Here is a 20,463-nt window from a genome sequence, read left to right as displayed (position 1 = left end):
AGTGAAATACAAATGTTTCTTTTCCCTCTTCTTTTTATGATCACAAATTCTATACCCTCCACTTCTGTGACCTTCCTCAATCCTCCATCTCAGTTGTTTCAGTTTCTCATTATCGTATACTTTCACCATAAATTTCAGACTGACAGAGTATTCAAATTTGGTACAGTTCCAAATGGTGTGAATAAAAATGAACTGTGCCAAATTGGAAGTATCAGCAACACAACTTTCTACCTAGGTGCTACCTAGAGCAGATAACAATGCCAAATGGTCACATCCAGAAATACGGACAATGGCAGAATGACAAAAGCTTGCTATTTTATCTAATTGGTGTATTGCTGCATGTACAATTTTTTTAGGTGCAAAAAATACAGAGCTAAACCACTTCTGTTACACCAAAGTTTGTTGTACTCTTATCTTAAAGCTAAAGTTTTGGTATGACAGTCATTACATAGTTACATTGGTCCAACTTGGACCTTTGTTTCTCCACAAATTTCCATATAATTCCATTAGTCTGAGAATGAAAGTCAAATTTGGTACAGTTCCAAATGGTGTGAATAAAAGTCCATCAGAATGTAGAAGATGATGTCCTATTTGGCATGTTAAATGTTTGGGTAGTGTAAAACAGGATGTAGGCTAATGGACTTTGGACTTTGTCTTCTGTAATCTTAAAGTGCTTGGCATCATCAAAGGCATTCCACTCTTTAGTTCCAGGATGCTTGCAGTATGCAGTGTAATGGCCAGATTCAAGCTCTCCATAGTGGTTCTAGGAAAAAAGTTGTTAAAGCAGAGATTATTTTGCCATTTGTTATGTCATCTCTGTATATTGGTAATACCAAGTAGGTATTTATTTGTTTTGTTTGTATCCTATGAGCTTGTTCTGGGTATCCAGGGTATGTAGACTATAGGCTTTTTTTTTTACTAGGACACCTTTGGTGTATGACTTTGATATCCCTTATGTGGCAAAATCTAGCAACATCAATGGTAGGTACATTAATGGGTATGTGGGAATGTTGTCATAACAAATTGAGCATTTTTGTGGAGTTTTGGTGTTATTGTGGGGAATATGACAGATTCAAGAGATACAACTATGGGGAATCTTGGGTCCTATAAGTGTACAGGGACAGAAGAGATGGCAGTGTAACATGTAGGGATGTTAAATTAATATTTAGGGACTACAATAATTGCAAAGTAAGTTACTAACATCTTAAGTAACCAAGAAATCAACTTGTGTGTGGTTTCACACAGTGCAGCCAATATATCTGTGGCATATAGATAAAGGAGGGTGATGTATGGATTGAGGTATGTGTGTGCGTGTGTGCGTGTGTGCGTGTGTGCGTGTGTGCGTGTGTGCGTGTGTGCATGTGGTCCTCTTAGGCCGAACCATCTCCACTACAGGAATGCTCCTACTAATGGAAATTCAGCTAAACATATCCATGTGCACTACTAGTGTCTTGCAATGACAACATTCAGGAAGGTGAATAAGGCAAGCTAGGGATAATAAGCATATCTGCTGTTTTCTTCTACATATTGGCTGTAGGTATACATGTCAATGCACCATAGTTACATACAGTTACATAGTTAGCCAGGTTGAAAAAAAGACCAAAGTCCATTTAGTTCAACCAATAGAAAAAAATACAGTAAATAGATAACCCCCATATATCCACAGTTGATTCAGAGGAAGGCAAAAAACCCCAATAAAACCTGATCCAATATGTTCCAGCAGGGGAAGAAAATCCTTCATGATCCTGTTAGGAATGGACTGGCCAGCAATGGTGGGACTCACCTGCCTTTTGATCTGCAGTACCAGGGCTGGCCAGCGGGTGCTCCCAGCAATCAGAGACTCAACCTTTCAGCCAGCTAACACCTGGAACTGATGATGCTGGGGTATTTAAGGGATGGCCAGACCCACAGACTCTGCCTTGGTGTTGTGTTTGTCCTGGGCCCTGTATCTGTCCTGCATCCTGTTTCTGTCCCTCTGCCTGACCCTCTGTACTACGCTGCTTGTTACCTGTTTTGATCTCTGGCTTGTGACCCTGACCATCCCTCTGCCTGACCCTCTGTACTATGCTGCTTGCTACCTGCTGAACCTGGCCTGTGACCCCGACCATTCTCTGCTTGCTCCCCCTGTACCTACCTGCCCAATTGATATTGACCCGGCCTGCCTGACGACGCTTGCTTGTATGTACTGTTATCTGTGGGTGGTTTGGTTTGGTTTGTTTGCACTGTATTATGTTTAGTATTGCACTGCGTTTATGTTTGTATGGTTAGTGTTAATAAATTGTATTGTTTATCACATATCTGAAGTCTGCATTTCCCTGCATCAGTCACACACCTCTGGTCATACCTGGGAGCCCTGACATTACACCAAGGCCAATCCTGACCAGAAGTGGCTGCACAGGGAAGCCATCTTGGCTTGTTGATGGGAAGGATGGATCTTGATGAGGTTGAATATTTATATCTGCTAGTGTTTGATGACAGGGAGTATGCTTATCAAACTCTGAAGGAGTATACCCGGGATGAACTGCTAGAATGTATACGGCTCGCTCATGTTCTAGTAGATCAGGGCACAGAGTTCTCTGAGGTGCAGCCTTTGATTGAGGTTTGTGCTGAGTTGGTTTCATCTGGTTCCCCCGAATGCAGGGATGAATTTTTGCCACCATTTAGTGCAGACCAGGTAGAGTCCCTGGTGTGGTTATTAGAGGATGATGTGGGTTACTTTCTGGAGCGTTATTCCACATGTTCACCACAGACACTAAGAGATTGTATAAACGCAGTGCAGTCATTGACCAGACAGGCTTTGTGTAAGCTCAGCTTTGTTCAACCCATACTGCAGACATGGACAGACTTGTTGCACCCAGCCTCAGTCAGCTTACAAAGACCCAGTCCTGCTTCTAATCTATTTCCTCAAAACTCTATTCCTGCATTCCCAACAGCTCCTCCTGCCCTGCTATCTACCGCATGTCAGTACCCTGTTCCCACTCGCTGCACCTATCCTGCCTTTAACCCTGTAAAAGAGCCCTCTGTAGCAACCGCTCCCTCTCCTGTTCCATCTTCCAGTTCTTCTCTGTCTCCAGCTGCTCCATTCGTTTGCAGACCTGCGTTTACTTGCAGTGCTCCAGTAGTTAAAACCAGAAAAAAGCGAAAATTCTTTCCAACCAGTACCATCCTGCCAGTATCCAAACCGGTGAGCCTGCCTTCCGTGGTTCAGCCTGAAGCCTCTACTCAGCCTGAAGCCTCTACTCAGCCGGATGCCTCTACTCAGCCGGATGCCTCTACTCAGCCGGATGCCTCTACTCAGCCGGATGCCTCTACTCAGCCGGATGCCTCTACTCAGCCTGATGCCTCTACTCAGCCTGATGCCTCTACGCAGCCTGATGCCTCTCTTCAGCCTGATGCCTGTATGCAGCCTGATGCCTCTCTTCAGCCTGATGCCTCTACTCGGCCTGAAGCCTCTACTCGGCCTGATGCCTCTACTCGGCCTGATGCCTCGACTCGGCCTGAAGCCTCGACTCGGCCTGAAGCCTCGACTCGGCCTGAAGCCTCGACTCGGCCTGAAGCCTCGACTCGGCCTGAAGCCTCGACTCGGCCTGAAGCCTCGACTCAGCCGGACGCCGGCATTCAGCCTGATGCCTCTACCCAGCATGATGAACTGATCCAGCCTGACGATCCTATTAGGCCAGTTGACTCGATGCCCGCTGTTGATCCAGATGATCCGGTACCTGATCCGGTGCCCGCTGTCGAGCCAAATGACCTGATGCCTGGTGACCCAGTGCCCGCTGTCATACCTGGTGACCCGATGCCCGCTGTCGAGCCAGACAATCCGGTACCTGATGACCCGGTGCTCACTGTCGTGCCTGTTGACTCGGAGCCCACTGCCTTGCCAGATGACGCGGTGCCCGCTGTCGAGCCAAATGACCTGATGCCTGGTGACCCAGTGCCCGCTGTCCAGCCAGACGATCCAATGTCTGACCCAGTGCCTGCGGTCATACCAGTTGACTCGGAGCCCACGGTTGTGCCTGGTGACTCGGTGCCTGCCGCCCCGCCTGGGGGCCTGAGACCTGTCGTTCCGCCTGGGGGTCCGGCGCCCGCCACTCCGCCTGAGGGTCCGAGACCTGTCGCTCCGCCTGGGGGTCCGGCGCCCGCCGATCCGCTTGAGGGCCCGAGACCTGTCGCTCCTCCTGGGGGTCCGGCGCCCGCCGCTCCGCCTGAGGGCCCGAGACCTGTCGCTCCGCCTGGGGGTCCGGCGCCCGCCGCTCCGCCTGAGGGCCCGAGACCTGTCGCTCCGCCTGGGGGTCCGGCGCCCGCCGCTCCGCCTGAGGGCCCGAGACCTGTCGCTCCACCTGGGGGTCCGGCGCCCGCCGCTCCGCCTGAGGGCCCGAGACCTGTCGCTCCTCCTGGGGGTCCGGCGCCCGCCGCTCCGCCTGAGGGCCCGAGACCTGTCGCTCCGCCTGGGGGTCCGGCGCCCGCCGCTCCGCCTGAGGGCCCGAGACCTGTCGCTCCGCCTGGGGGTCCGGCGCCCGCCGCTCCGCCTGAGGGCCCGAGACCTGTCGCTCCGCCTGGGGGTCCGGCGCCCGCCGCTCCGCCTGAGGGCCCGAGACCTGTCGCTCCGCCTGGGGGCACGATGCCTGTCGCCCCGCCTGGGGGCACGATGCCTGTCGCCCCGCCTGGGGGCACGATGCCTGTCGCCCCGCCCGGGGGCACGATGCCTGTCGCCCCGCCTGGGGGCCCGGCGCCTGCCGCCCCGCCTGGGGGCCCGACGCCGGTCGCCCCGCCCGGGGGCCCGGCGCCTGCTGCTCCGCCCGGGGGCCCGATGCATGTCGCCCCGCCCGGGGGCCCGGTGCCTGTCGCCCCGCCCGGGGGCCCGGTGCCTGTCGCCCCGCCCGGGGGCCCGGTGCCTGTCGCCCCGCCCGGGGGCCCGGTGCCTGCCGCTCCGCCCGGGGGCCCGGTGCCTGCCGCCCCGCCCGGGGGCCCGGTGCCTGCCGCCCCGCCCGGGGGCCCGGTGCCTGCCGCTCCGCCCGGGGGCCCGATGCATGTCGCCCCGCCCGGGGGCCCGGTGCCTGCTGCCCCGCCCGGGGGCCCGGTGCCTGCTGCCCCGCCCGGGGGCCCGATGCATGTCGCCCCGCCCGGGGGCCCGGTGCCTGCTGCTCCGCCCGGTGGCCCGCTGCCTGCTGCTTCGCCTGGTAATCCGATGTGCCTCTGCCCGGAGTCCTGCCCGATGTGCCTCTGCCCGGAGTCCTGCCCGATGTGCCTCTGCCCGGAGTCCTGCCCGGAGTCCTGCCCGATGTGCCTCTGCCCGGAGTCCTGCCCGATGTGCCTCTGCCCGGAGTCCTGCCCGATGTGCCTCTGCCCGGAGTCCTGCCCGATGTGCCTCTGCCCGGAGTCCTGCCCGATGTGCCTCTGCCCGATGTGCCTCTGCCCGATGTGCCTCTGCCCGGAGTCCTGCCCGATGTGCCTCTGCCTGATGTGCCTCTGCCTGATGTGCCTCTGCCCGGTGTGCCTCTGCCCGGTGTGCCTCTGCCCGGTGTGCCTCTGCCCGGAGTCCAGCCCGGTGTGCCTCTGCCCGGAGTCCAGCCCGGTGTGCCTCTGCCCGGAGTCCAGCCCGGTGTGCCGCTGCCCGGAGTCCTGCCCGGTGTGCCAGTCTTTGATATCCCGCCAGTTACCAGACCCAGGCGGTGGAACATTTTGCCCAGCTAGGACTGTTTGGAGCGTCCTGAGGCCGCTCCTTGGGGGGGGGGGGGTACTGTTAGGAATGGACTGGCCAGCAATGGTGGGACTCACCTGCCTTTTGATCTGCAGTACCAGGGCTGGCCAGCGGGTGCTCCCAGCAATCAGAGACTCAACCTTTCAGCCAGCTAACACCTGGAACTGATGATACTGGTGTATTTAAGGGATGGCCAGACTTGCAGACTCTGACTTGGTGTTGTGTTTGTCCTGGGCCCTGTATCTGTCCTGCATCCTGTTTCTGTCCCTCTGCCTGACCCTCTGTACTACGCTGCTTGTTACCTGTTTTGATCTCTGGCTTGTGACCCTGACCATCCCTCTGCCTGACCCTCTGTACTACGCTGCTTGCTACCTGCTGAACCTGGCCTGTGACCCCGACCATTCTCTGCTTGCTCCCCCTGTACCTACCTGCCCAATTGATATTGACCCGGCCTGCCTGATGACGCTTGCTTGTATGTACTGTTATCTGTGGGTGGTTTGGTTTGGTTTGTTTGCACTGTATTATGTTTAGTATTGCACTGCGTTTATGTTTGTATGGTTAGTGTTAATAAATTGTATTGTTTATCACATATCTGAAGTCTGCGTTTCCCTGCATCAGTCACACACCTCTGGTCATACCTGGGAGCCCTGACAGATCCCCTGAAGGCAATTGGATATTCCCTGGATCAATCAGTGCTTATTTTAGTGGAAAAATGGAATGTAAATTATTTTTCTAAATGTTCATACTTCTACCCTTATCTAGACCAGTGTGCCGTGAGATATTGCCTGGTGTGCCGTGGGAAAAATTGCAATTTCATCCGTAACATGTGGGCTCGGCTCACAAATAGACCAATCATTAGAACAGCAATGGGCAAACTACGGCCCGCGGGCCATATATGGCCCGGCGGACCTTTTAATCCGGCCCGCGGAGCGTGATACTGTCAGGATGATCTGTCCCCCTCGACGTATCTGTGCATGTTCCGGAGATCGCCGATCGGCTGCTAATGCCTGAAACTGGCACATGCGCAGATACGTCGAGGGGGACAGATCCTCATAGGAGACAGATTTTCATGCTACACCGAAACGGCGAGAGGAACGCGCGGAGCAAAGGTAAGTGAATTGACACAGGGGGGGCTTGGGGACTTAATATGGGGGATGAATTAATATGGGGGAATGAATTAATATGGGGGAATGAATTAATATGGGGGATGAATTACTATGGGGGATGAATTACTATATGGGGGATGAATTACTATATGGGGGATGAATTACTATGGGGGATGAATTACTATGGGGGATGAATTACTATATGGGGGATGAATTACTATAGGGGGGATGAATTACTATAGGGGGGATGAATTACTATAGGGGGGATGAATTACTATATGGGGGATGAATTACTATATGGGGGGTGAATTACTATGGGGGATGAATTACTATGGGGGATGAATTACTATGGGGGATGAATTACTATATGGGGGATGAATTACTATATGGGGGATTAATTACTATATGGGGATGAATTACTACGGGGGATGAAGTACTATGGGGGATGAAGTACTATGGGGGATGAAGTACTATGGGGGATGAATTACTATATGGGGGATGAATTACTATGGGGGATGAATTACTATGGGGGATGAATTACTATGGGGGATGAATTACTATATGGGGGATTAATTACTATGGGGGATGAATTACTATATGAGGGATGAATTACTATGGGGGATGAATTACTATATGGGGGATTAATTACTATGCTTACTATGGGGGAATATTACTATACTTACTATGGATGACACATACACATCATTCATCTACTCTTGGTCCGGCCCCCGGGTCCAATATATGAACCCATTGCGGCCCTCAAGTCAAAAAGTTTTTCAATAAATTTTTTTAACATTTTCTAATGGTGGTGTGCCTCGTGATTTTTTTCATGAAAAAAGTGTGCCTTTGCACAAAAAAGGTTGAAAAACACTGATCTAGACTTTATGGCTATCACTCCTTGGAATATTAACCAGTTGAAGACTGGTACACTAAAAAAAAATTTAATTTTAGTACTATTCTAAGTTTCTATTTTTCTGGCCTCGGAGTAAAAAAAATACACTTATTAATTAACTTAAACAATTATACTCACCACAACAGAATATAGGTGAAACTCTGAAAGTGTAACGTTATACAATGTTACGAATGGTGACATGTCTAAATTGGTTAAAGGAAAGGTTACATTGGTTTTCAGCTTTCTTCTTACCCGGCCTTGATGTTCAAACCTGAAAAATAGATAGATACTGAGCTTTTAGATGAATGCAAAACAGATTATGACATGATTACACAGGGCACGTTCCCACACTGCTGACTCTTTCTGTTGGCCAGGACCATAGTTTTACTTTTGTGTGGAGATTACTGTGCATGAAGATTCTGGCTTTTTCCAGGGTGGAGAGGGTTCCAGCACCTGGCACACTGCTGCCCCTCTGCATGCCGCTGGTGGTATCCTCCAAGTGGCAGTACCTGGTTTGAACCACCCCTGCACCTTGGGAATGCCGCTGACGACAGGTCCCACTAATCATCACAATTGTTACATAATCCAGGTAATTTTTCTTGAACTACCGTAGTTGATGATTGCACATCTATTACCACAATTACGTTTGGTAAATGTTTAAGATAGGAGATCTCTCTGATGCAATAATAACACCAAAATAACATTAGAAATGGGTTAAAACCACTGTCTGTTCTTTATTGCTGTCTTTGAACCTGTTGTTGAGAGTCTCTTCACTTTATTCCTCAGAGATAGTGGTCAAGGGGATAGAAGGGGGAAAGGAAATCTCAACAGTGACCCAGATAAGAAACCTAAGATGGGGTTCTAAACTTCATTTAAAATTTCAAGAACCCGGGTGGAAAATTGTCAGCAGACTGGTGACTTCATCCTATCAGGTGCAGACATGGTTCAGGTATTCAGGAAGTCGGGGGTGTCGCAGCTGCTTAAATACAATAGCCAGTAGCAATCTATGCAAAGCAATCTATAAATGTATGGCCATCCTTTTCCATACCGACTCAAATCCATAGCATAAAAAAGTTTTTGGAGAAAAGTTAATGGAATTTATGTAGCCTGTCCAAGCTATAAAATACCTTTTTAAATGTAGAATTAGAATCTTTGGAGGTTTGCTTATCTTCACTTCAACTGTAGCATCTTGTTTGGTTTTACAGTAAGAGCAGAATATCCTATCTGTGCTGGTCAACATGACTTGTTGGAAGAAGCACTGTAGACATTGCTGTAAAGAAGAATACACTATAAAGTATAACAAAGGCAAGGTTTGGATAGAATGGAGATGGATTAGAACACCTTTGGGTTGTCCTTAGAACAGTAATAGAGAGGAAATCTTCCAATGGGGACACTAGTTCTGATAACCTGGGGGGAAGGGGGGAGTTTAATGAATTCCCTTAATTCGCAGGGATTTTCTCTCACTTCCTGCTTTTGCCATGGGACAGGAAGTGAAAGTAAACCTCCCCAATGGGACACAGATGGCAAAAAAAAAAACAGACAAGGGTTATAATCCTCCCTCTTATTCTATCCAAAATGAAAAAAAAAGTTTTGTTTATAGTTCTACCTTGGGCCACTTTACAAAATGTTGCCATTCAGAAAAGGTAGTTGTAACAAGCATGCACACAGTGAAGGATGCAGCCTCCATTTTGTTAAGAATCTCCATTTTCTCCCCTCATACTTTCCCCCCTTGCTCTCTGTTCATACACATTGACATATGGTCTGTGTGTTAAAAAGTGTCACAGGCCAGAGCACAGCAGGGAACCCCAGAGCTATAAAACATTTCTGAGCGAAATGCCGGGTTGTGTACCAGAGCTGTGCAATTTAGCACCTCGTAAAAAGATAACGCAGCCTTCCCAGGAGTTCAAGGCATTCCAGAGAAGCAGGAAACCAGATAACCTTTTTAAAGATCCATTTTTCCCCTATGTCTCACGTCTTGGAGTATGAGAGACTTACATAAAAAGCAGGCATATCTTCAGATTGGCAACGAGGAGACAAACAGTTTGGTAGGTCACACTCCCTAACTGGAATACATAGGAAAGCAGAAAAGTAGATCACGTGAACCATTCAAATATGTATTTAATCTTTCATATCTACCCGCTCCTCATAATAGGCAGCTGCATAATAATCTACCCGCAGGTGGAATGTCACTTGTGCATAGGAAAAGTTATGAGTAAAATATGAGTTATGAGAGATTTTGGCTATAGTTTAGGCCTCCGCCCGACGATCCCTCCCTAAACAGGGCATTGGTCCTTGACTTCATAGACACCCCCTGCTAGGGAACTACAAAAAGGGCTGTTAGGCCTAAAAGAGCTAAGTTGAAGAATTCTCCCATTTAACATCAATACCACCTGTGGAGACCCGTACCCTTTCGCTCTGAAACTTGATCTGCTAACCCAGGACTTTGGCAAGTACTTTAACCCTTTAACCTCTCTGTTATCTCTTTGCTGTGCTGTTGTTCTCTGTATATTTATATATACAGTTGCAAGAAAAAATATCTTGCATGGTTCACATCAGACAGTGCTTCTTGAAACCAGTAAACCCAAAACAGGTGTGTGTTTTTTAAGGGCAGGACAGCTGTCAGCAACACATCCAATATCATCACACTGATTGGAGTCAAGGTTGGCTCACTCCTGGCTCCAATTAGCTCTGGGAGAAGTCATTAAGCTAGGGCCTCACATACTTTTTCCTCCCTGCACTGTGAATGTTTACATGTTATGTGCAATTAAACCATGGCAACATCTAATGTTTGTGTAGTATTATGTTCAGCAGACCGTATTCTTCTATGGTTGTGACTTAGATGACGTTCAGAGTACATTTTATGCCCAATTCATGCAAAACTCCACGTAATCCCAAGGGGTTCACATACTTTTTCTTGCAACTGTATATTGGTTACATCTTTTTTTCTGTAAATATTTTTATTGCACCCCTTTTTGACTTTCAGTAATAAATGTTTCCTTTTGAAAGTGTTGAACTGTTTCTATAGCTCTTAATTGCAATTTATGAATTCCTGCCTCTAAAAAGAGCGCTACTGTGTTTGTTTAACCCTCTGTATTACCAGCCTGCAGTGACCGTGTTAGGCAGACGATTATCTCAATCATTATAGTGTTATTGCTGGTATAGCCAAGTTTCCTTTTTCTCTGTACAAAAAGGAGGTGGTGGCAGTGTGAAGGGTTAATTGCGTAGTTAACCTGACCCAGTAACAATCGCTCAGGCTGCCGATACATAGATTGTGGTCCAATTAGCTGGAAAATCATTGTGCAGGGTACAGCTGGGTGTGGCATTGTTACGCACGTGACATTGCGATTTTAGATTGGCTAGTCCTTCGGTCACGAGTTCAGTGAGAAGTGCTGGGGTCTGACGCCGCGGTCGTCACATATTGGTGACAGCGATCGTGGGATCGTTGCATATTGGTGGCATCGATTCCGTGTCCGTCACAGTAGTGACTGGACTAGAATATAGGAGAAGATATACTGTAGGTGACTTAAATCTAGCTAAAGTACCACTCCATTGATGGCTAGTGCTAAACAAAAAAACATAATCCTAATAAAATTTAGGAAAAAAAAACAATTTGTTAAAACAACAATATTCTTGGAGGTCTCATATCAATCATAATTAAAAAAAGATCAGCCTCCTTGGATATGGCTCTTCTTTGTGTTGACTCGCCTAAAATTGACAGATTGTGGGAGCAGTGGATGGTTGATATCCCAACACTAGATCAGGAGGACTGTCTTGGGGACTGTCCTAAGCTTGTCATTTCATTTAGAGACAAACTAATTCAAACAATTTTTTTGCATAGGGTGTATTTTTCCCCTCAATGTTTTTTTTCTATATGTCAGGTAAAGGTATTAAATCAAACATACTGTAGGCTAGTAATAGGTAACTAACACTTTCAGAAAATAAATAAAGAGGGTTTTTTGCAATGATTTGGAGTTATGCAACAGCAGATATTTTTATATTACCATCAAAGATGCTTTATTTCCAGAAGGTATGGGAATTGAAAGTACAGTAAAAATGTCCTCCTTGTAACTTCTCCTTCTACACTCCATACAAATTATTGTCTGGCTAAGAACTCCTTGGAAAAAGCGTGTGATTGGAGTATTGGAAGCACTCCTTATGGTATGCCTGATAATGATACCTTGCACCATGTTAGAGGATTTGTTGTTGATAGTCTGAAAAAAAGAGGTGGCTTTAGATTATTACCTTTATAGAACCATTTTTTTTTTAGAACGGCTATACCCAAATTTAGGACAGCGTTCATTATTTCCAACATTCAGGGTGCTTGTCAGTTTAACATAGTCTGGCAGGATCTCCTTAAAAATATCACAATCTCTTAACTGTGTAGGAACCCTACCTTATACAGCTAAGTCTCCTCTTTAAATTTAGAATGTGTTGCTGCCTGAGATGATATTTTCTGGTTCTGTAGGTTTTCCCTAAACTTGGTGGGTTGACTGCTTCAGCCTGCTGTTGGAAGGAGGTTCCAGTAATCAGTGTGGGAAGGATTAACCACTGGGTCATGAATATGTATCTAATTCAGCCAACTCTTGAGCAGCTACATTCAGAGGTAGGGCTTGGAGAGATGATAAATGTCTGCAAGCACCTTACCAGAACTTTTTCTTGGAGCTCACCCCTGGGAGGGTGCAATATGCGAAGACTGCTGGATGAGTCAGGCCTTAGCATGTGCCATATGCCCAGGTCTTTTGAAACCATAATTGGAGCTGGAGCAGCAAGGTCTGCAAAGCATACAGGGAATCCAGGAAGTTGTGGAAAGAGATGGCAAGCAGGCAAGCACCACTCCCAATATAAAAAGAGATTTTTCAAGTAAGCTTATATTTGATTGTCAACAATAACTATTGTGTGTATTGACACTATAATGCTGATGTTATAAAATGAAAGTGCATGCCATGACCATAGATCTCCTTTAACTGCTTACCTACTGCCCTATAGCAGACATACTGTTACAGGGTGGCCGCTCTGCGCAAAATCACGTAAATGTACGGAATCTTGTATTTTTCGGGTAGGGGGCGTGTACGCCACCCTACCCATGCTGCCATTGGTTGCAGTGCATGTCAATCACCGGGTCCCAGTTTGGCGATTCTCGGGTGGCACTCGCTGATTGCCGCTAAAGCTGAGGGGGAGAGATCTGTGTGTAAACGACACAGATCTCTCTCCTGTCAGCATGGAGCACGCAGTGTAAGCACAATACACAGTTAACCCTTTGATCACCTCAGATGTTAACCCCTTCCTGCCCAGTGTCATTAGTACAGTGTCAGTGCTTTTTATTAGCACTGATCACTGTATTAGTGTCAATGGAGATGTCAATCGCCGTTAGTCAGTTCCCACTCAGTGTCAGAATACCCGCAGCAGTCCTGCTATAAGTCGTTGATCGCCGCCATTACTAGTATAAAAAAAAATAAATGAAAATTCCAGTATATATACTTCCATTTGTAGATGCTAGACTTTTCACGTAAACCAATTAATTTACACATATTGGGTTTTGTTTTAGGAAAGACATGTAGCAGAATACATTTTGTCCTAAATTTATGAAGAAATTTCTTTTTTTTCTTTTTTTTTTATTGGATAGGTTTTATAGCTAAACGTAAAAAATATTGTTTTTTTTTTTCAAAATTGATGGTCTTTTTTTGTTTATAGCGCAAAAAATAAAAAAATGCAGTGATGTTCAAATACCACCGAAAGAAAGCTCTATTTGTGGGAAAAAATTACATAAATTTTATTTATGTACAGCGTTGCCTGGTCAGGAAGGGGGGTAAATCCTCTGGAGGGCAAGTGGTTAAGTAATGCTCAGTAAATGTTCCTACCTTTGTTAGATCCTCATGTAATCCATTCAAAGTGTATATGAGCAGTTCCTGTGCATCCTGTTGACTTATCTTCCCAAAAGGTGGGTGAACACAACACAATGCATCCCAAAAGTCTTCTGGTGTCACAGACTGAGATTCACCAAACCACAGGTCCACCACAAGCTTAGCAAAGGCATTCACAAATGTCTTTTTCTTCCTACAAAAAAAGGATATAAATATATATATATATGTAGATCTTTAGAATCTGTAATCAGACCATATATTTCAACAACACTCTTCCCATATGATTATTCTGTATATGTGTATTCAGTGCATTTTAGACATGTTATTTAAAAGCCTCTCTAGTATGAATATCCAAATTTCCTGAGACTGCTGCTAGGTGTGATGTCAGCAGACTCAGTGCTATCACTTCAGTGACACTCCATAATGTTCCCCTTCACTCCTCCCGCAGCAGCAACATAAAAAAGGTTGTATATAGAAGTGAGGAGAGGAGCAGAGGAGTTGGGCTAGCAAATAGAATTATTAGATCATCCCAGAAGAGAAGAGAGCTATGACAAGCTAGGAGGGAGGAGGCTGTGTTAGGAAATCGACTCTTCTTGAGCTAGACAAATTTGCTAGCAAGTTCAAAGACCTATTGCAAGTGAATAGAAATTTATTTATGGAAAACCACTTCAAGTAAGCATTTAAAATATTAGTTTTTTATCTGCACTTTTACATACAGGGTCTCTTTAAAGTGTTACTAAACCCAGGACCCTGCATCTACTATATCTGGACTCCCACAGTACATGGAACATGGAAGTGCAATTATTTTAGTAAATATAAACTGCTAAATACCTTTTCTCATCAGCAGTTAGAGCAGTCTTGTGGCTTTTATCAGTATCCAGCCCAGCACTAGCTAAAGCTTGGTGGAGTTTTCTTTCTGCTCTCAGAGGATGGAAATCCCCTGACCTCTATCTGGACAGTGCTGATTGGCCCTGTGCTGATCAGATGCACTCTCCCAAGAAAAAAACCCCTCTAGCAATATAAACCAAACTGAGCATGTGCATGTCTATGGTTCAGTCTTGAGATAAGTGGTGGTCACTTGAAAAAGGGGAGGAACAGAGAAGAAAGGATAAAACAGTCTTTTTACACAAGGCAGAGGATTAACCCCTTAGGTTACAAAGTGAGTATAACAAGCATGCTTTACTGCATATACAGACTGATTTTACTGGTGTGGGTTTAGCAACACTTTAAAACCCAAATCTAGATTCACCATAAAAGTGAATGTGTGTTGTGGAACTGACTCCTCCCTCTGTGCTCAATAAAGATAGATTATAGATTTGCCATCCTGTCCATGAAACTTCCAGCCTTGATGACATCCAACATCACTCAGCCCCTTATTCAGTAGCTTAGGTGTAATGGACAAGCCCCTAAATTTTATGTTGCAGGCAACAGCTTTACATGAAGCAAACTCAAACTCCCTAAGGCCCCATTCGCACCTGAGTGTTTTCTGGCTCGAAGCTTCAAAACACTCATGGGAGAAAAAAAATTAATTATTCTCTATGATGGTGGTTCACATCTCCACTCCAAAATGCCTGAAGCTCAGAAAGGTTTTGGAGGTACTTTTGTAGCTTGATTTGGGCAGATTGGTGTGTTTTTTAAGCAGCTGAAAACAGAAACACATAGCAACAAATGATGTAACTGAAATAAACATAAAATTAGTGAAGCGCTTGTATCTCATGAATACAATCATGTGTCTCCATAAAGTATAATAGTAAATCAAAGTGACCACTATATATATTAAAAATATGTGAACTCCCTCTAGTGGATAGAAAAAATAATGTCAACCGAAATGACTATAATAGCTAAATATCACACATTAAGAACCTAAATATGTAGTGCATAAATCAGATATACTAAACAAAGTATATATACATGAAAACAGAATAATTGGCCACATACAATGGTGTCTAAATCAAACATAACTAATATATGCCATAAGTGAAAAAGACAATATCAAAGGTGAAAAAATATTCCATGCATGTGACTGTGCTTTAAGCTGCAACACACACGTGATCTCCACTTCTAAGTGCAAGTACTCTCCTTCAAATGGCAGCAATGCCTGCTCACCTCCCTTCCTCGACCCACACAGGGCCTCAAAGCAGTTACCACCTCAGTGGTGTATTCCTCTGGCAGACTCCTTAATCCTCCTCCTCTCTTATGCAACTCATAAAAAGACAAGAAAGCCTTCCATAGTGTAGTAAGTTTTAATAGGCAAAGTAAAAAGTGACAAAGTAAACCACTCACATGCTCCTTTCCATAAACAAGCGTTTTTCCCAGCCTGTGGGTAGATATGCATGCACCTGGGGGAATCCAATATGGCCACTGCGTCCGGACATACGTCACCAGGAAGTAGACAAACCGACGCGTTGCGTCACGTGATGAAGTCACAGTGTACAGTGGGGGACACAGACACCTGACAAATCTTTGGCCAGTGTAGCTCTAGGTAAGTACAAAAGATATGAGGCATGGATGGAGGGATGTGTAATATTACTGTTTTAGAGGGTTTTATGTTTTTGGCAACAGAATGTCTTTAAGAGAAATGAAGCCAGCTTCATATTTCTCTCACACTACCTACAGTATATAGGAGACTGTCACTCAGAATAATCATAGAAAACATGCAAAAAATTGTTACTTTTTCTTGTAAATTGTAAACTGCAGCAAGTCTTCTCACAGCTATGGACAACTAGAATGCTTAGTGCTGGGTCAAAAACAAAAACCTTTTACCGAGCAGTCAAGTTCTCAAACTGCCAAGAAAAGAAGTATTCAACAAGTGGGGAAGTAGAGCTGAGACATTGTATAACTGCGTTCATATAGCAAGTATTCCCCAGATTACTCAGTCCCGTCACTCCTTTTTCTTTCATTGGCTTGGAATGGGAATGCTTGATGGATCCATGCCATTGCTCAGCTTCTTTGTGTCTAGAACAAAATAGAAAATTTCAGCTTACCACTCAGACTGACAATATGAAATACAATATACAGCTGTATTCACTCAGGCATTGGCACCCAACCTTTTTTCATTTTGGTACCACATGGCAGCTCATTTGCGAAAACTGTACCTCTCAAGTTAAAGTATAAGTAAAGGCAAAATTTTTTTCTTTAGTTTTGGATAGAATGGAGAGGGATTTCAACACCCCTCTGTCTTTATTGCTGTCTGTGCTCCCGTTGCTGTCTGTTTATCATTATCCTTGAATGCGAAAGTAAAAGAATATCTGAAATTTTGGGTTGACAACAGAACAGTAATAGAGGGGAAATCTTCAAATGGGAACACTAGTTCTGGTGACACTCCAGGATTCCCTCACTTTGGATTGACTTCCTCTTGGTTCCTGTTTTTGGCTATGGGACAGGATCTGGAAGGAAATCTCCCCAGTGGGATACAAATGGCAAAAAAACTGACATCGGGTTATAACCCTCCCTTACAGGATAAGTTCACCTTTTGGACAAAAATAATAAATGCACTTTTTTTGCAGGTAAACTTCTCTCTGTACAATCTGTCACAGGGAGGAGGGGTGGTGGGCTCGGCTGTGGCTATGGGAATATGTTACATGTGCTACCCTAAAAACGGGCGGAACATGTAACATATTCCAAAGTTGAAATTATCCTTTAATCCATCCAAAATGAAAAAAAAAATGCCTTTAGTTCTGCTTTAATATTTCTCTTATTCAGCTTACATGGATGGACAAATCTGCAGTGTGGCAACCACAGCTGTCAGAATACCCAAACAGTGCCTACATGGGATTGTTTGCAGGTGCTGTTCGGCCAAGAATTTTCCATTTGTCTCCTTCAACAAGAGCTGACTAAATAGAATCTGCTTTATTTGAGCTGGGTGGTACCAACAGGGCCACACATTGAACACCATGTTGTTGATTCCCTGATTCTGGAGGTTATTTTTAGAAATATCAGTCTTAGAACATTAGGTATCTGAAGTGACTACAGTGACAAATCTAAACATTTTTGAATACTCCTGGTCAACTTAGTTTCTCAGGAACAGGTGATTATAGTCTCCACCAAAAGGAACTCAAAATGCATGGAAGCTCAACCTTCTCCACCCAATGCAGTCAGCACAGAACACCAGAGCACAGCTCAAACTCCTGTAGGTTGTCAGTAAGTGTAGTGATGAAAAGAGCCATTACTCTGCTACAGATCCTCCAACGGCAATTTATTGACAATCAGCTAAATTTCAATCATGACAAAACTGCTAACGCATTTTTACCAGTAAGGCCTCAAAATTTGGAGTTCTGTCACGAAGAGATTTTATCCAATTGCCAATAAATCACTGTTGAAGGATCTGTAACAAGGTGTCGCTCCTTTCATTGCTCCATTGAAAGGAACTGCATACCTTAGATTGCAAACACATTTTTAAATTATATTGACATAGTGTAGATTATATGAGAGTTTAGTAATTGGGTTTACAAATACTTTAAAACTACTTACAGCTGTGTGCCTCTTCTATAGTCTGTTTTTTTATCCTCCTTTCTATTATCATCACACTGAGAAGAACCTGAACAGACAGAAACTCCAATCATCTCTTTAGAGAGAAGTTCTACAAATTCCTCAAGTAATAAATCTTCACTGGACTTTATATTTTGAAGTAAATATAGAGTAAAAGCATTAATGGCAGAAATGTGAACAAGGAGCCAAAAGTACACCAAGAACATGGATGAAGGATGATCTTTTCCATTAAGTGGAAATATTGAATAGCCTTCCCAGTCAGAAAAAAAGATATTGTTTTCACCACCATGGTCTCTATATGCTAATTGAGAGCTGTCCACAAACCAAGGAAAAGGCTGTAGCCGTATTCCAAGCTTTCTACACTCCCCAATGATGGTTTCATCTATATGAGCCGAACTGTCAATCTCCACTGTATAATTTTTTTGATAGAAAGGGTTGAGGAGTTTTCGGATTATGTATATCAATGGGATATATTCCAATTCACTTAATTGAGAGATGGAGTATGTAAAAAAATTACAGATAAAACCTGTGTCTTTGTCCACCAATAAAACCACTCGTAAGTCTCTAGGATGCTGTAAGTTACCAAAATCCACTTTATATTTTTCAATGCAGAGAGTCTGACCTGGCTCAAACATTGTTCTAAAATTTAAAACAAGTTTTTCCTGTAACTTGTTCATTTCCTGAAAAAAAGTTGGAAAAGATTTGTTCGTTGCTGTACCAAACATAATGAACATATCCTGGAGCTGCCCATTTGAAGTTAACTGAAGATACCGTTTCCTTGATAGGTTTATGAACTCTTTTGTTGGCCTTTCATAAAATCCGATCAGTCCACTCCATAGCAGTCTTCCAATCCATTCCTGAATCTCTGCTTCTTCCACCTTTTTAGAACTTTGTGATCCATTTTTACCCTTCCGTGTTCTTCTGGTATTTTTGTTTATTTTCTTTACCACCTCTGCTAAGATATCTCCATTTAATAAGCAGTTAAATGTATCTTTCTTGGAAGACTGTGCTAGATAAACAGATTTTTTTGATCCTTTCCAGTAATGCCCTTCTGGTTGCACTTTATGTTTTAGAGTAAAACATTTTCCACAGGGGCCACAGGATGTGGAAGCAGCTTTGATTAAAGAGGTGTCCTCCGGTGTCCATTGTACTGATGTGAGTGTGGCAACTATTACATCCATAGCCATTTGCAGCATCCCCACAAATAAAAACCATCCTCAGCTTAGAAAATCAGCACAGGACATCCATTGATTAACTTGCTGTACCTTTTGTTTGTGGGAGTGGTAAGCTGGTTACCAGTAACTCCTAAACAAAGCAGCTCAGCATACCAGTTGTATGTGTACAGTTGTCATTTGTGCAACCACACTATGGCTAACACAAGCATTACAAGCCAAAGTAACCTGACACCTAATAACTGCTGCACAAGCAATGTACATCACAGCAGAATTATTTCGATTTATCTAAAATTATTACTTGTTAGTGTTCTTTAGTTTGCTTTACAAGTTCTGAAATATTTATAAAAGTGGCAAACATATATGGTATATATAATATAAATAATTATATAAATATTATAGTTATTACTTTGCAAGTATTGAATATTTTCTAATGTCTGATACAAATGCTTCTGCCAAAAGCCTCACATAAAATCTTTACTTTTGACCAAACAATGAAATCTGGCTCAGAAAAAAAAACACAAGTAGAAAAACGCTTTCCTAGGATAGTTTCATGAAGTAGTAGAGGTGAGCCACTCTAGACCAGTCTTTCTCAACCTTTTCACTCCAAAGGAACCCTAGAAATAATTTTCAGGTCTCAGGGAACCCCTGCTAAAATTAATTGGGAAGAATGCAACTGCATTGGTCCTCAGAATGAAGAATGCTATTGGTGGTCAGTAAGAAGAATGTCCCTTATATTGGTGGTCAGTGGGAAGAAAGCCCCTTACATTGTTGGTCAGTGGAAAGAATGCCTTCCTTCAAAATTCCACCCTTACAGACAGTTAAAAGATCTTCAAAGTGGCTTTGAACATGGAATTATGGAGACACACTCAGATGGGAAGTCAGTCATCCACAGCTTAAGGAACCCTTTGCAACCTCTAGAGGAGCCCTAGTTGAGAATGGCTATTCTAGATAGTGAGCACTCTAAACAAGTCTTCTCAACAAAGCAGTTAGGAACTTCACCTCCTAACATTTTATTTATTTTTTGTTATAGCTGTGAGTCATTTGGGCCCCCTTGAAGCCTGGTTAGCAATATGCCTGCTGGGGGTCAAAAAGGACTACAGGCTTGATAATAACATTAATGGACATATTACAGATCTGCAATGTTTTTAATACCTATTGCAGCCCCTTAACTATATAGGTGAACTTAGCCTTTATGGTAGGCCACGTTTATATTTTACAGTGGCATTCCTTTTATTATATT

General features: G+C 44.4%; 1 protein-coding gene across 1 annotated transcript; it reads right to left on the bottom strand.

Moving 5' to 3' along the window:
* Positions 1–295: 295 nt before the first annotated feature.
* On the bottom strand, positions 296–19,244 carry USP50 (ubiquitin specific peptidase 50). Its single transcript, XM_089677012.1, has 7 exons — positions 18,031–19,244; positions 16,324–16,515; positions 13,558–13,753; positions 11,701–11,910; positions 8,827–8,969; positions 7,838–7,970; positions 296–763 (listed from the first exon to the last, which is right to left on the bottom strand). Exons 1-7 carry the CDS (start codon positions 19,242–19,244, stop codon positions 566–568), a joined length of 2,286 nt encoding a protein of 761 aa, XP_089533138.1. The 3' UTR covers positions 296–565.
* Between the last annotated feature and the right edge of the window lie 1,219 nt (positions 19,245–20,463).

Source organism: Staurois parvus, unplaced genomic scaffold (genome assembly GCF_062004578.1).
Source record: "Staurois parvus isolate SC_StPar_1 unplaced genomic scaffold, SC_StPar_1.0 ptg000175l, whole genome shotgun sequence".
In the NCBI taxonomy this organism is placed as follows: Eukaryota; Metazoa; Chordata; class Amphibia; order Anura; family Ranidae; genus Staurois; species Staurois parvus.
Note: the sequence above shows the minus strand (reverse complement) of the source record. Positions and strands in the feature narration are given on the sequence as shown.

What these genes read in the sequence shown, in the direction of transcription:
- USP50 (XM_089677012.1), bottom strand. Translation starts at nt 19,244, where the DNA reads ATGCTGCAAATGGCTATGGATGTAATAGTTGCCACACTCACATCAGTA. An exon ending in GAAATAAAGCATCTTTGATG is followed by an intron (nt 8,970 to 11,700) that starts GTAATATAAAAA and finishes TCTTCTTTACAG; the next exon opens with CAATGTCTACAGTGCTTCTT. An exon ending in TTCACCTATATTCTGTTGTG is followed by an intron (nt 764 to 7,837) that starts GTGAGTATAATT and finishes CTTTTTTCCTAG; the next exon opens with AACCACTATGGAGAGCTTGA.